The 14,133-nt window shown below is 51.3% G+C and overlaps 7 protein-coding genes across 7 annotated transcripts; 3 read left to right on the top strand and 4 right to left on the bottom strand.

Annotated features, from left to right (window-relative positions):
* Positions 1 to 391: 391 nt before the first annotated feature.
* On the top strand, positions 392 to 1,494 carry N7533_001147 (uncharacterized protein; the record flags this gene model as incomplete). The annotated part of the gene is made up of 3 exons (XM_057097797.1): positions 392 to 449; positions 537 to 1,257; positions 1,326 to 1,494. 3 exons carry the CDS (start codon positions 392 to 394, stop codon positions 1,492 to 1,494), a joined length of 948 nt encoding a protein of 315 aa, XP_056966290.1.
* A 450-nt stretch (positions 1,495 to 1,944) lies between these two features.
* On the bottom strand, positions 1,945 to 3,009 carry N7533_001146 (uncharacterized protein; the record flags this gene model as incomplete). The annotated part of the gene is made up of 1 exon (XM_057097796.1): positions 1,945 to 3,009. The coding sequence occupies one exon, from the start codon at positions 3,007 to 3,009 to the stop codon at positions 1,945 to 1,947; it is 1,065 nt and encodes a 354-aa protein (XP_056966289.1).
* Positions 3,010 to 3,697: 688 nt separating this feature from the next.
* tif1 (putative eukaryotic translation initiation factor 4) lies at positions 3,698 to 5,210 on the bottom strand (the record flags this gene model as incomplete). The annotated part of the gene is made up of 5 exons (XM_057097795.1): positions 3,698 to 4,469; positions 4,528 to 4,711; positions 4,789 to 4,857; positions 4,931 to 5,005; positions 5,174 to 5,210. 5 exons carry the CDS (start codon positions 5,208 to 5,210, stop codon positions 3,698 to 3,700), a joined length of 1,137 nt encoding a protein of 378 aa, XP_056966288.1.
* Positions 5,211 to 5,754: 544 nt separating this feature from the next.
* N7533_001144 (putative F-box and JmjC domain protein) lies at positions 5,755 to 7,424 on the top strand (the record flags this gene model as incomplete). The annotated part of the gene is made up of 2 exons (XM_057097794.1): positions 5,755 to 6,044; positions 6,236 to 7,424. The coding sequence occupies 2 exons, from the start codon at positions 5,755 to 5,757 to the stop codon at positions 7,422 to 7,424; spliced, it is 1,479 nt and encodes a 492-aa protein (XP_056966287.1).
* A 313-nt stretch (positions 7,425 to 7,737) lies between these two features.
* Positions 7,738 to 8,649, bottom strand: N7533_001143 (low-affinity Cu transporter; the record flags this gene model as incomplete). The annotated part of the gene is made up of 4 exons (XM_057097793.1): positions 7,738 to 7,858; positions 7,921 to 8,098; positions 8,299 to 8,500; positions 8,560 to 8,649. 4 exons carry the CDS (start codon positions 8,647 to 8,649, stop codon positions 7,738 to 7,740), a joined length of 591 nt encoding a protein of 196 aa, XP_056966286.1.
* A 328-nt stretch (positions 8,650 to 8,977) lies between these two features.
* N7533_001142 (chromatin modification-related protein EAF6/MEAF6) lies at positions 8,978 to 9,921 on the top strand (the record flags this gene model as incomplete). Its single annotated transcript, XM_057097792.1, has 3 exons — positions 8,978 to 9,175; positions 9,340 to 9,566; positions 9,657 to 9,921. The coding sequence occupies 3 exons, from the start codon at positions 8,978 to 8,980 to the stop codon at positions 9,919 to 9,921; spliced, it is 690 nt and encodes a 229-aa protein (XP_056966285.1).
* A 602-nt stretch (positions 9,922 to 10,523) lies between these two features.
* Positions 10,524 to 13,856, bottom strand: ams1 (alpha-mannosidase; the record flags this gene model as incomplete). The annotated part of the gene is made up of 3 exons (XM_057097791.1): positions 10,524 to 11,148; positions 11,204 to 13,632; positions 13,653 to 13,856. The coding sequence occupies 3 exons, from the start codon at positions 13,854 to 13,856 to the stop codon at positions 10,524 to 10,526; spliced, it is 3,258 nt and encodes a 1,085-aa protein (XP_056966284.1).
* Between the last annotated feature and the right edge of the window lie 277 nt (positions 13,857 to 14,133).

Genomic DNA, 14,133 nt, shown 5'->3' with positions numbered 1-14,133 from the left:
CCGCGTTTCGGACCGCTCCAGACCCACCCGGAGCGCTCCAGAGTATCGCCATTCGTGATACTCACAAAATCCACCCTGGGGTGACCCCCAAAAATCCAAATCTCGCAATATTCCTATGCCAGGCATGAATGGGACACTCCGGGCCTCTGCCCCGGGTCTCTACTCTCGGTCTGTTGGCCCATTCCTTTTCCTGCTATTGGATTCCGGGGTCGATCTTAGCCGGCTGAGTATCTCCTTATTTTATTTTATATCTTTTCGCTCTTAGCACAGCCTCTGAGTATCTCAGTCGTCCTCCTGATTGCGCTGTGGCAGTCACCAGATCCAGCAGACTCCTAAGCAGTCCCACGTCTATTCAATAAACAAATTGAACCTGGAGATTCTCAAGCCAAATATGTCGTCGCCACTCTTCCCTGATGGCGGATGGGACGTCCACCACCACATCTTCGAACGTAAGACACTCTTTCACCTCGATCCGAAACAATCAGGAAAATTCCCAATACATCCCTATAACAGAGAACTAACATTAAAACTCCCAGCCTCAAGATTCCCCTATGACACAAACCGCCACCTAACCCCACCCCCCGCAACAATAAAACAATACACCGACTTCAAATCAAAAATCGGCCTCACAAACTCAGTTCTAACCCACGGCCTCTCCTACGGCGCGGACAGCACATGCCTACACACATTCACGCAAGACCTCGGCCCCACAACAACGCGAAGCATCGCCGTAATTGACCCTGAAACAACCACCCCGGCCGAACTCGCCAATCTCCACAGAAATGGCGTCCGCGGCATCAGAGTCAACATGTACCGCTACAACGCAATGCACGATGTCGAGTTGCAGAAGCTCGCACTCACCGCTCATGCCCGGGCTCTGGACGGCCACTGTACCGGCTGGAGCATGGCGTTTACCCACACGCACCCGGAATTCTGGGCTGAATTGAAACCTGTTATTGAGGATGAGGTTGTGGCGAGGGGGATTAGGCTGGTGACGGATCATTTCGCGTTGCTCAAGGGTCGAAGCATGTTATCTGAATCGACTGGGACCGGGATTCAGGGAGATGTTGACGCCGATGTTACCAAGCAACCCGGGTTTGAGGATATTCTTGACCTAGTTCACAAAGGGCATCTTTTTGTTAAAATAAGTGCGCCATACCGGGTTAGTACCCAGGCGCCGCATTTCGAAGATCTCAAGCCGCTTGTCAGGGCTTTGTTTGATGCTAATCCCCAGCAGATTTTGTGGGGAAGTGATTGGTATGTATCCGTCTCTGTCTTTTGGGTTCAATTTGGCAGTTTGAAAAAATGCTAATCTCAGTTGACAGGCCACATACGCCCTTAATGAAGGTTCGTACGAGGGAGGAGGCTTTGAAGGAGGCTCCATATCTGGAAGTTGATGATATGGCTTGGTTGAGAAGTTTACGTTCGTGGTTGTCTGATCAGGAGTGGAAGACTCTGATGGTGGAAAATCCACAGAGATTGTATGACTGGTAGTGCCCAGGTGGTTATTACGTCCAAAGAGAAATTGAAGGGAAGAAATACTTAGATAAATACCACTGGTAATTGCAATATAGGCCTGTGCAGTAGCTCCATTTCTGCAGGAATTCGTAGCCCCTAGGTATTATTGACCGTATTTCTTTCAATAGCTTCTGATTTGGAAAGTAAGAATACTAAGGTTTTCGCTATTGAAAATACATAGAAGCTCGTCACTAATTGAACATATAAAAACGATACATAGGAATGATAGCTATAATGTCAATTCCCTAAACTCTCACCCCGAAATGCTCCTCAAGATATCCACGCTGGCTGCTAACTACTACCTTCAGAGCCAAGACGGTTTCCTGGATTCCAAAACCGAACGCTCCTCGAGATATCCACGCGACATAGTGAGCTGCTTCAATTACCGAATCTGATAGCCCATAGTAACCATCCCACAACGAACCCTCAATCATCATAAATGTCACTCGAAGTAAGATCCTCATCCGTAATGGGCGGCAAATAACTAAACCGGTAACACCTCTCCCCATCCGGAAAAAGCACAGACCCATCCTCAAGCTGATGATCCATCGCATACTCCTGCTTAGCCATATACTCCTCCTCCATGACCAATATCTGCGTAAAGTGACATACAAAATTCCATGTCCAGTGTTCCTTGCGCAGCCAGTGTTTGAATCGTCGTCGGTAGAGAGGACTGTCCAGACCGGCGATGAAGGAACTAATCATGAGAGCATCGTTGGTATCTTTTGTAGGCCCGTTGCCGTATACGGCGATCGACCACCGGCGTCGAAATTCGTGGGCTTCGTCAAAGTATTCACTGATTGGGCGGTTCCTCTGGTGAATAAACTTCTTCACGTTCCTATCAAAGGTTTCCCTACTTAGAATATTGGCGATTGCGTGCTTTTCGATGCGAACGGCTTCGGCGTCTTTGTATTTGCTTGGGTCGGTGCCGGAACGTGAGAGGTCGAGAAGAACTTGGGTTATTGGGGACGATGCGAACTCTTTATTTGGATCGGGCTTGGGTTTTGGCCATGCCTTCCGTCCAGTGGGACCGAGTAGTTCTTCTGGTGTAGTGGGTTCGGGAATGGCTGAGGTCTTCGGTGAAGTGGGCTCCAGACCGGGTGGTGCCTTCGGTGCAGTGATAGTGGTGCCGAAGTTCGCGGTGTTGTGTAGACCTCGGAGCTTGGCGATTGTAGCAAGTAAGATCTCGTTCCGATTGACGATTGTTTTGGCTCTGTCGTATACGGGGAGGACGATCTCATTGAGCTCGGTTTGAAGGCGACGCAGGCGCTGTTGGCCCTGGGGTGTTTGGTCGTTGAGGGACGTGGCAATCGAAGCGACAATAACCGTAAGATCTTTCAGGCAGGTTGAAAGGTGACCGACAAGGTCCTCGGTTTTCTCAATCTGATCTTTTGCCTGTTTCATATGCTGGGTCAAGGCCTCCTGCTCGCGTTGCAATTCGTAGGTCCAGAGAAGCGCCGAGGGCTTCACTTGGGCAGGATCCCAAGCCATGGTGGTTGCCGTTTGAGATGCCTCAAGGTGGTAGCTGGGGGGATTGGTTAGATGAGTATTGAAAGGATTAAAGTAAGATCAAACTACCTTGGGAAATGGCAAGTCTTGGAAGAAGACCAGTGAAGAACTCGAGCGAAGAAGTATGTGGGTGGTTGGAAAGCGAGATGGAAGTCGCGGTAGGTAAACATACCCGCGGCTGGGAAGTTTGCCTAGTACGAGCCCTGGAGGACTACGCAACGGGGAAACAGGAAACAGGCTATACAGGCAGGATGGACTACGAGGAAATTAGAACCGATGGAAAATAAACTGGAAACAGAAAAAAAAAACATTCAAGGTTACTCTAGGACAACACCGTGAGGAACAAGTAACATTTTGGCCCGATCTATTCGATTAAGTATCATAAAGGGCATCCTTAACCAATCAGAGCGAGCTAGATACAGAGGTAACGGAGAAAAATGCAGTAAAAGGAAAACCGTGACAGCAAAAACGCAGAAACGTGTCACATCTCCGGTGGGTGCAGGGACATAGGAAACCATAACAAGTGACCCGATGTCAGTAGGGGATGGCCTTTGGCCAACCCCCATCAGGCCAGCTGCGAGCGGAAATGCGTTAGGAAACACAGAAAGCCACTTTTGACGCAGGTTCTGCGATCGTAATCCGCATCAAGACATAAAAGGAGTTAGGGAGTTTAGATGAGGTCAGCAACGTTCATGGGCATCTCCTCAACCTGGGTGCTGTAGAACTGCTCGATCTCGCGGAGCATGCGAACATCGTCAGCGGTGACGAAGTTGATGGCAACACCCTTACGACCGAAACGACCACCACGACCGATACGGTGAATGTAGTTCTCACGGTTGGCGGGGAGATCGTAGTTGATGACCAGGGAAACCTGCTGGACATCGATACCACGGGCCAAAAGGTCAGTGGCGATCAGGACACGGGAAGAACCGGAACGGAACTCCTTCATGATAACATCACGCTGGCCCTGCTCCATATCTCCGTGCATGGCAGAGACAGTGAAGTCACGAGCAGTGAGCTTGTCGGTGAGCCAGTCGACCTTGCGGCGGGTGTTGCAGAAGATAACGGCCTGGGTGATGGTGACGGTCTCGTAGAGATCGGACAGGGTGTCGAGCTTCCACTCCTCCTTCTCAACAGCGATGTAGAACTGCTTGATACCCTCAAGGGTAAGCTCCTGCTTCTTGACCAGGATACGGACGGGGTCACGCATGAACTTGGTGGTGACCTCGAGGACGTCCTGGGGCATGGTGGCGGAGAGCAGGGTAACCTGGGTGGACTGGGGAAGGAGCTGGAAGATGTCGTAGATCTGCTCGGTGAAACCACGGGACAGCATCTCATCGGCCTCGTCGAGGATGAAGAGCTTCATGTGGTCGGTGCGGAGGACGCGACGCTGGATCATATCCTGGACACGGCCGGGGGTACCGACAACGACCTGGGGGGCCCTCACGGAGAGCGGTCATATCCTCACGGACGTTGGTACCACCGATACAGGCGTGGCACTCAAGGGTCATGAAGTCACCAATGGCAACAACAACCTTCTGGATCTGCTGAGCCAGCTCACGGGTGGGAGCAAGGATCAGAGCCTGGCAAGCCTTCAGGTTGGGGTCGATCTTCTGCAGAGCGGAGATGGAGAAAGTGGCAGTCTTTCCGGTACCGGACTGAGCCTGAGCGATGACATCGTTGCCTGAATTTCGTCCGTTAGGCACTGAAGTTGGGAAAATCTCTCAACGGAGAGAGGTTGAAGAGGGGGTAAAAACTTACCCTTGATGATGGGCATGATGGCGCGCTGCTGGATAGCGGAGGGACGCTCGAAACCGTAGGCGTAGACACCTGGGATTGATAGTTAGGAATTTTCTGCATACCCCGCCACGGGCGAGAAAAAGCGCCGAGGGATATCACATACCGCGAAGCAGCTCGGGCTTCAGGTCCATGGCGTCGAAGGAGTCGGTGATCTCATCGTAGTTAGACTCGATCTGACCTGTAGAAGCGCAAGTATTGTCAGTTCTGGTTCTAGTTCTGGTCCTTATCTCAATTTTCTTGAATCCCCCTTTGACGTCGCCACCCAAAGTCGCGAGCAACCAGGGCAGCGCGACAAGAGTATTCCACACATTCAAAAAGGAAAAATCGGAGAGGATATTTCACATACCCTCAGCGAGGTCCTCAAGACCCTTGTCGTTCGACATGTTGGCGGTAGAGGTGGATGATCACAGGCGATTTATCGCTGTGATCTGGTGGGGGAGAATTAAGCGAACGTTGCCCGTGGGGGAAGTTCGCTGCGTTAAGGATCTAGTATCAAAGACTCTTCTAAAGCGAAGAGCTCGTTGAATACTAGGTGGGAAGTGAATGTGGTGGTGGTGATGTGTATGGAGACACGGTTGTAAGAGGAAAGAAAAAATCGTCAACCGGCGCCGCCATTTGCTACGACGCTTTTTTTTTTCACCAAAAGGTGGGTGGGCGGGTCACCCTACCGCCTTCCCTATTTGGCTCACACCTCCAAGCGAGGAAACAACGATTTGCCCATCGTTCCTTCCCTTCTGGCGATGTGAGATCATTCTCTTTATTCTTGTTCACTTCCTACGACTTTCTTCTCCCTACTTCATCTCTCATTCACCACTTTTCACATCGGTTGTGATCGTGGCTGTTGGGGTGCGCTCGGACCGGCAGAAAAAACCCCCTCCCCAAAGAAAAAAAAATCTTGAAGCCCTAAACCAAGAAGGGGTGGGAACAATGCCTGACATCACAACACTACCAAGTTATCCACCGGCCCAAGAGGATCACGATGATCACAAAGAAGCTATCCCATCTCATCCATTGGGTGTTAAACCTAGTGGAAATGCATTACTAGCTACATGGAGTTTGCGCGACACTATCGGATCATTCAAACTACTTCCGGATGAATTAATCTTGATACTATTGGAAGGTCTGGATGGCCACAGTTTACTACGTCTTGGCCGCACATGCAAGGCCTTTTATGCATTCACCCGGGCTGAAGAAATCTGGAAAGCGCTTTTCGTTGAGTAAGATATCTTCCTTTTTTTTTGTTACATGTTCAAACGCTGGCAGCTAGCGCTCTGTGGAGGAAATGGCTTGAGGTCTAGCCGCGGAAGTATATCCTCGTGGGGGCAGAGCGGAGCCAAGTGGATGCGGCTCAACTAGCGACTGCTTCATCAGCCCTGAAGAGACCCTTGCTAACTTGACAATATTACAGGTCACATCCAGAAAACTTTACATGGAGGGGTACCTGGAGATCTACTTATCTCAATTTACCCGCAACAAAGGTGCCCACCGTTGATTGCTCCCATCTTTATTCTGATGCACTCTACCAGCCTTTCAGCTGCGCACACATCAATCTGGATCCCTATGTGACCAAGATCCCTCTGCGCAACCAAATTCCCCGTTTCGCCGACCTCTCCCCGGAAGAATTCCATGAGAAATGGGCCGACACTCCCTTCGTCTTGACCGAACCCGTCAAGTCTTGGCCCGTCTACAAGGACTGGACGGTCGGCACCTTGTTGGGCCGATATGGCCAGGGCACATTCCGCGCTGAGGCTGTCGATTGGCCCTTACGAACGTACGGCGATTACATGGCCGATAACTCGGACGAGAGCCCTCTGTACCTGTTTGATCGTGGCTTCGTTTCCAAAATGGGGTTGGCAGTCGGTGCTCCCGAGACAACTCCCAACGCCTCCTACTGGCCACCAGCCTGCTTCGCCGAGGATCTTTTCTCGGTGGTAGGCAGCGACCGGCCCGATCACCAGTGGCTGATTGTCGGACCCGAGCGATCGGGTAGTAAATTCCACAAGGATCCCAACGCCACAAGCGCCTGGAATGCCGTCCTCCGCGGACCAAAATATTGGATCATGTTCCCGTCTGGCGACAAGCGACCCCCGCCTCCTGGTGTATACGTATCGGATGACATGAGCGAGGTCACTTCGCCACTCAGCATCGCCGAGTGGCTGTTGAACTTCCACGCCGAGGCCCGACGAACTGCGGGCTGTATGGAAGGTATCTGTGGCGAGGGTGAGATTTTACACGTTCCATCGGGCTGGTGGCATCTGGTGGTGAATCTGGAACCATCAATCGCCATCACGCAGAACTTCATCCCCCGGGCGCATCTCGGAGCAGCATTGGATTTCATGTCTAATAAGGCCGACCAAGTCTCCGGCTTCAGAAAGAACGTGGCCAACCCTTATGAAACATTTGTTAACGGCATGCGTGAGTCATATCCCGAGCTCCTTGAGGAGGCACTCGAGGAGCTGCAACGGAAGGCAGATGGCAAAAAGCGCAAGTGGGAGGAGCTTGTTCATGGGAAGGTGGAAGGTGAGCCTGAAAGCGAAAGTGCTGAAGGAGGCTTCAGCTTTGGTTTCGGCGACGACAGCGATGCCGAAGTTCCATGAGTGATGACGCATAGAAATATTGGCGACTGCATATGAACCATGCCCGGTTTGAGAGGTTTTGGTTCTATTTCCTACTATATTCTTGCATAAATACAGACACAGCCTTGAATGCATACGACGCAATGAACTTGAGCCCAAGCAACTTCAATATGATCCATGGAAACGGAGATTCGGACCCACTAATTACTTGCATGAAGAGATTGGAATATATATTAACGATAAGGTAGATTGATGGAGTACCTAGGTATGAGCGATATATATTCGCTCGTGCTATGAAAGAACCACAACGCCATTACGGAATAGATGATAATGATCAGTGGCAAGCAACAGTCTTCTGCGCAGAGGTTCCATCGTCGGCAAAAGCCAAATACCCAGCAAATGCACCCACAGCAACAGCCAGCATAACCGAGCCATTATAAGTCATGAACAGAAGCCTACAAAGCGTTAGGAGGGGTCTATTTTGAAAGACCACGGATCACTCTGTAGAAACACTCACATAATGAAGAAACTATAAAACACCTGAATGGCATACAGCGCAGCCAGAGTAAGCTTTCCCCGCCGAGCAACAGCAGCTCGATTATCCCGTCCTACAAGCAGTGGTGAGCCTTCGCCAGCAACGGGTTGAAACGCATCGGTCGGGAGGTCAGCGGTGACGGGCCGGGGAATCCCATTGTCTGCAAAGCAAAGAAGAATGAGAGCTTGAACCAGGACTCCAGAAATAGAGGGGAGGGGCTAATGTGTAAACATCACCGCCGTCCAACATCACCCGTCAAGTTGTCTCAGATTACCCGCGCCATGCCATCGCCACATATCCCCCGATATTGTCCGCCGAGAGGGGAAAAGAGGGGGCCAGGAAAAGAGAGGGAAAACCTACCTGACGAACTGGTCGTTGCAACAAATGCATTCAAGCGCTGGTTATGGGCAGCTTCGTATTTGCGGGTTACATGTCGTACACCCTCGTAGCCAGCCGTGAGGAGGACGATAAGGATGAGGGACAAGAGGAGGGAGAGGGGGCCGGTGATGCGCCACTGGCGGAAGATGATGCAGAGGTTTTTCGAGGACCAGGTGAAAATCATCTAAAGGAGCAGAGTTAGCTATGCTGAGCAAATATCGCTTTGATCAAGAGGGGACTTGCGTTCATGCTGCACTGATCCCCCATGTCCATATCGCCATGGCCGCTGTGTCCATGGTCCATGTCGTGCATAGCATGCATCGAGTGATCCATCGTGAGTGAGATGCGGTTTCAACGAGGGAAATCGAAAATCGTAAATCGAAAGCGAAAGGTTCCAGAGATCTGAGAAGTGAAAGTGACCGAAGCAAAGCAGTAAGACGAGTGATGAAGATGTAAACACCGACGATGTGACACCACCAGAGGGTGCAAACCAGGCAAACACCGATAAGCTGCAGTGCTCATCGCGACCTGAGTGGAATCCCGCAATTGCTGCATCCGATCTGCGAACCATCACTTTTCCACGACATCCCACCACCTATCCCGACCCCAAATCTCCACCAATTCAACCCTATCTACAGCTACACACACAAATACACACACTATGGCCGAGACTGCCCCCGCTCAGGCAGTGGCACCCACAACCAACGCGCCCGCTACACCGGCCAACGGCGCAACCACAGGGGCCCCGAATGCGCCAACCGACCAAAATGTCAATAGTCGCGGACTTCCATACTACGAGAAACTGCGTCGAGACCTCCGGGATACAATTAGCAAGAAGCGTTTGATGGATAAGAGCATGGTGAGTGACGAATCCCACCGTCGCGCGCGCCATCCATCAAGGCAATGCCTTCGGTCTCTGCAATCGAATGATGCATGATCTAATGGAACGCGCTACGGCGGTGGAATCCTTCTCGGAAATGTGAAAAGAGAGAGGGAGCTACGCATGCTAATCACGAATCCTAGTCCCAACTCGAAGACCAAATCTTCCGTTTCGAGCAATCATACCTCGAAGAAACAACAGCCGGAAACATCATCAAAGGATTCGACAACTATATCAAAGGCTCCGCAAGTGGTTCCAGTCTCGGCGCATCAGGTCTCAAGTCTCAGGATCCGGCGCAGGTGGACGCCGCAAGGCACAAGTTACAGAGTCCGACCGGGTTTTCTCCCGGAGCTCGGCCAGTTACATGGTGGTACGTGATTGAGAAGAGAGGCGATGCCGATCGCGATGATACTTCATCTCAGATCCAAATGAAATAGATACTAATCGTGCGCATCGATAGGACTCCCCCCGGCCCATCATCCGTCCAAACAACACCCTCGCATGCCGCGACCCCAACATCCACACCAGGTCCAAACGCACCCTCAAATAAGAGCAATGGGGACGCAGCTTCTGCGTCGGGCGTGAAGAACGTCAGCAGCGGCTCGTCGAAGAATAAGAAGAAGGCATCCGGTGGATCAAAGAATACAAAGGGGAAGAACCAGACCGAAGATTCGGACGAGGATAAGCCAGCGAAACGGTTGAAGGTCAGCTATGGGCGGGATTAGAAGGGGTGTCTGATTTATCATGCTAAAAAGGGCCAATGTTGCATTTCATATTTTTCTATGGGGGGAGTTTGCTGGTCTATGGTGCTACTTTTTGGAGTTTGTGTGTTGAATAGAGCTTCGGCGTCGGGCAATCACTATATGGTGATCTTGTATATTAGTGGAGGGTGGTATTGGATCTTTCTCGAGTTTCTATTTATGATCCATGATTTCCAAACGAGCCTGACTCGATTTTAACGGCACTTTGTCATTTCCCAACCAACTTGGAACTTCAAGTGGTTCAACTTCTATCCCGGGCGAGCGATTTCCCGGAAAATTGGGCAGCACCTGGGAAATCAAGTGGCATCCATACCCCGGTACTACTAGTACTACTAGTATTAGTAGTTACTAGTATTCAGACGGTTCAAGTTCGTAAGATAGTAGAAGTATGTTTCCGAAATTATCTCGGGAGCTACCAGTACTACTCTGCCAGTCGTAGCAGTACAGTGGCACACCTAAAGTCTGTGACCCCCCCTTATTGACCGTAGTAGTACCTGGACATGTAACGACAGTGGCTGATGAAACAATTCAGAAGATGAATTGCAATCATACAAAAATCTTGAAAATCAGAGCTGCAGTCGGAAAGTAGCGACCTCAAACGCCCTCAGCTCAATAGAAACCGCAGACCCACCATCCGCCTTCCGAACCTCAAGCTCCTCCTCATCATCCTCAAGAACATTGCACTTCCAGACCCGCTTGACATCCAGGCCAGAATGGATGGTGCCACGTGCCTTTCCACCGAGAGATTCATAGATGCGAACAACAATGCTCTTGCCCTTACGTGAAGGGAGGTCGTTGGTCGAAACGTCCTCGTCATCCTCACCGCGCTTGACAGCGTCGAGAATCAGAGATGGTGCACCGCGAACCGAGACAGCTCTGAACGCAGCGTTGCAGGCTGAGAGATTGGAGCTGGCTTGCTCGACGACGAGGGGTTGGTTGAAGTTGTATCCGGCTCGGACAGTTCGAGAATCGAGAGCCCCGGCGTGGGGAAGAATGGCGTAGCGGATGCGGTGGCGACCCATGTCGGCGTGAGCGTCTGGGGCCTTGGGAGCGCGCAGGAGTGATAGACGCATGAGGTTGCCGCAGGTTGCGAAGCCGTACTTTGAGTCGTTTAGAACGGAGACGCCGTAGCCGTTTTCGGAGAGGTCGGCCCATTTGTGGCAGCAGACTTCGAATTTGGCCATGTCCCAGCTAGATAAAGTTAGTAAGATGATAAGAAAGGCAATGTTTATATGGAAAGTTATACCTTGTGTTGTAATGAGTTGGGCGTCGGACGATACCATACTGAGTCTCGTAGGAGGCTTCTGTGTTGGTAACGTCGACTGGGAACTCAACCTTGAGGAACTTCATTGTCTCCTGCCATTCCACCTCGCTCTCGAACTCCACGTATGATGACTCGGAAGAAACGGCGGCAGAGAGACTGATTGTCGTCTTGATCCAACTGTTCTCGCTGATCTTGGTCTCTGTGACAACACTGACTCGGTGAGGATCACTGTCCACAATGGACGTCTTGCCGGAAGAAAGCTCCTTTCGGGATTCAAGATGGAACACTTCGACATCCCAGGCCTGCCAGTAAAGAGGCTTATCGTCAAAGATAACGAGTTGACCAGCCTTGCCACCCTTTGCGACCACTTCTCTCTCCGCCTCAACATCGTAAAGCGAAAGTATAACGCCGTCTTGGATATCGACCCTGAGTTTGCTGTTTGCCAGGCGGAAAATGCCTGGATTAATCTCGGAGACGGTGACTGATGCTGTGGTCTTGAAGTCGACTGGCCTGCATTGAACCACACCGGTGGACCCATTGACAAGAGCATACTTGGATGCATTGGAGGATGTCATGGACTCGGGGATCTTGACAACCTCAGTGCGAGGCCAGGGAAGAGTGTTGAGGGCAACAAGATCCTTGCTGTTCTGACCAGTGATTCCCAAAGCCGCAAGAGCATCTTTGCGCAGCTTAGTGCCAGTCTCGAAAACCTCAGCATAGAGCTTATCCGAATCGTCATAGCACATCTCGATAGAGCTTCCAGGCAAGCAATCATGGAATTGGCAGAGAAGAACGCCTTCCCACATATCATCAATATCTTTTTTCGGATAGCTGTATTCTTTCTTTAAACTGTGAACAGTGGCGAGAGTTGCGAGAAACTCGATCTCCCGTAGTAAGAATTCGGACTTGCGGTTATTGCGTTTGTTGTTGGCCTGGGTTGTATAGGTACCTCGATGAAGTTCAAAGTAGAGCTCGCCATACCACGTCGCAAATTCAGTGCCACTAGCAGCATTGGCCTCCAGCTTATCGAAGAAATCATCGACAGAGTCACCCATTTTGACGCGTGGGAGTGTCCCGACCTTGTCACTCAGACCACGGGCTCGTCGCAGCTTCTCGAGATGTCCGAAAGTAGGTCCACCACCTCCGTCACCCTTTCCGAAGACTAGGAGTGACGATTTGTCTTTGTCCATGGACTTGTGCTGCGTGACGCTGCGCTTCAAGTCGCCGAAGTGAGCTTCCGCAGTGTAGGTCTCCGCGGGAGCCATGTGGCACAGTACCTGGCTGCCATCCAGGGCGACCCATTGGAACGTAGTGTGAGGGAAATTGTTGATGTTGTTCCAGCTCAGCTTCTGAGTGAAGAATCGGCTCATACCAGCCAGGCGACATATTTGAGGAATTTGGGTTGAGTAGCCAAATGTATCGGGTAGCCAGAATGTCGTGGATCGCTTGCCGAAATGACTTTCGAAAAATCGCTGTCCATAAAGAAACTGGCGGACAAGAGACTCGCCGCTGGGCATGTTCGTGTCGTGCTCAACCCAGCTACCACCGATCGGGTGGAAATGACCCTTTCGCACCCAGCGCTTGACACGGTCGAAGACCGATGGATAGTATTCTTTGAGCCACTTGAATTGTTGAGCCTGAGAGCAGGCGAAGCGATGCTCTGGATATCTATCCATCAGGTCACACTGATTTGACCACGACCGCGCGACCTTTCGCTTGGTCTCCGCCCAAGGCCAGAGCCAACAAGTATCAATATGACAATGGCCGATAGCGTAGACAAATGGTGCAGTATCCGGGGCGTAAACATCGGAGGAGTCAACCTTATCGCCAATATACTTCTGTGCAATCTTCCGGGCCTCCTGAATGGACTCATTGCTTCCGTCACCGGCAATGAAAGCATCGATCATGGCGTTGCCAACCATATTGGCTTCGTGTGCCTCCCACGAGTCGCCGGGAAATTCGCGAGCCGCATCTCCAATGATCCAGAAATCATAGAATAGGCCACGAGCTGCTAGATTGACAGCGGTAATCTGGGCCTTGCTGAGAGTGTAGTACTTGTCGGGTCTTGGCGGCTGGATGGTATCTCCCCCGGGGGCGTTGCCGAACATGCCGTTGCATGCCATTTCGATGTAGAAAGTATGCTCTTTCCCATCCCGCCATTCTTCGGGGATGATCCATTCAATTCGATCACCTCCACCTGTCAAACCCTGGAGGGGATGACCGTCCTCGGACCAGATCAATCCTTCGTTATTTGCATCCCAGTGGAATTCGAGTCGCTCTTTCTGGCGCATATCCTCAGGGACAGTCAATCGAATACGAATCCAATGGGTGGACCAGCTGGGACCAAAGGAGGCACCGATGTGGGTTGGGGTGAATTCATGTGAGATTGCCTCCTTGAAGGGCGGGCGCTCCTGGTCGGGACGGAGTAAACAGAGAGCTTGACATGGTCTGAATCGGAATTGACGGCCTCATTGTATTTGGAGACGAGGTTCTGGTCTTCATACTGGCCGGTCGCAGTGAATTGCTTGAGACGGTCCGTGTAGATCTTGGTGATCCGCTGGCCGACCGGGCGTTCAGCTAAGCGGGGAAGCGAGTTGGAAGCTGTGGGGGCGATGTGCGGAGCCTCCCCACCCATAATGGCGACGGTGGTGTATGCTGAGGGGAATGAAAATAAGAGGAGAGATAAGCAGAACGTAATAGATGGAGGGATTCAAAAAAGTAAGAGAAGAGAAGCAGGACAAAGAGAGAAGCAGGAATGGAGGAGGAGGAGGAGGAGCAGATCGAATGCGGCATGACGGAATGCGGAGGCGGCGCTAAGTGGGTCCGAGTCCCGTGGGTCGATCTATACACTTACACAGTTACACTATACACCATACACCTACAACCAGGGTATGTTTACATCTGATCTTGAT

This window comes from Penicillium manginii (genome assembly GCF_028828005.1).
Source record: "Penicillium manginii strain IBT 31320 chromosome Unknown utg000001l:1.0-3466041.0:1.0-3467806.0, whole genome shotgun sequence".
NCBI lineage: Eukaryota > Fungi > Ascomycota > Eurotiomycetes > Eurotiales > Aspergillaceae > Penicillium > Penicillium manginii.
This window is presented reverse-complemented; position numbering and strand designations above follow the sequence as displayed.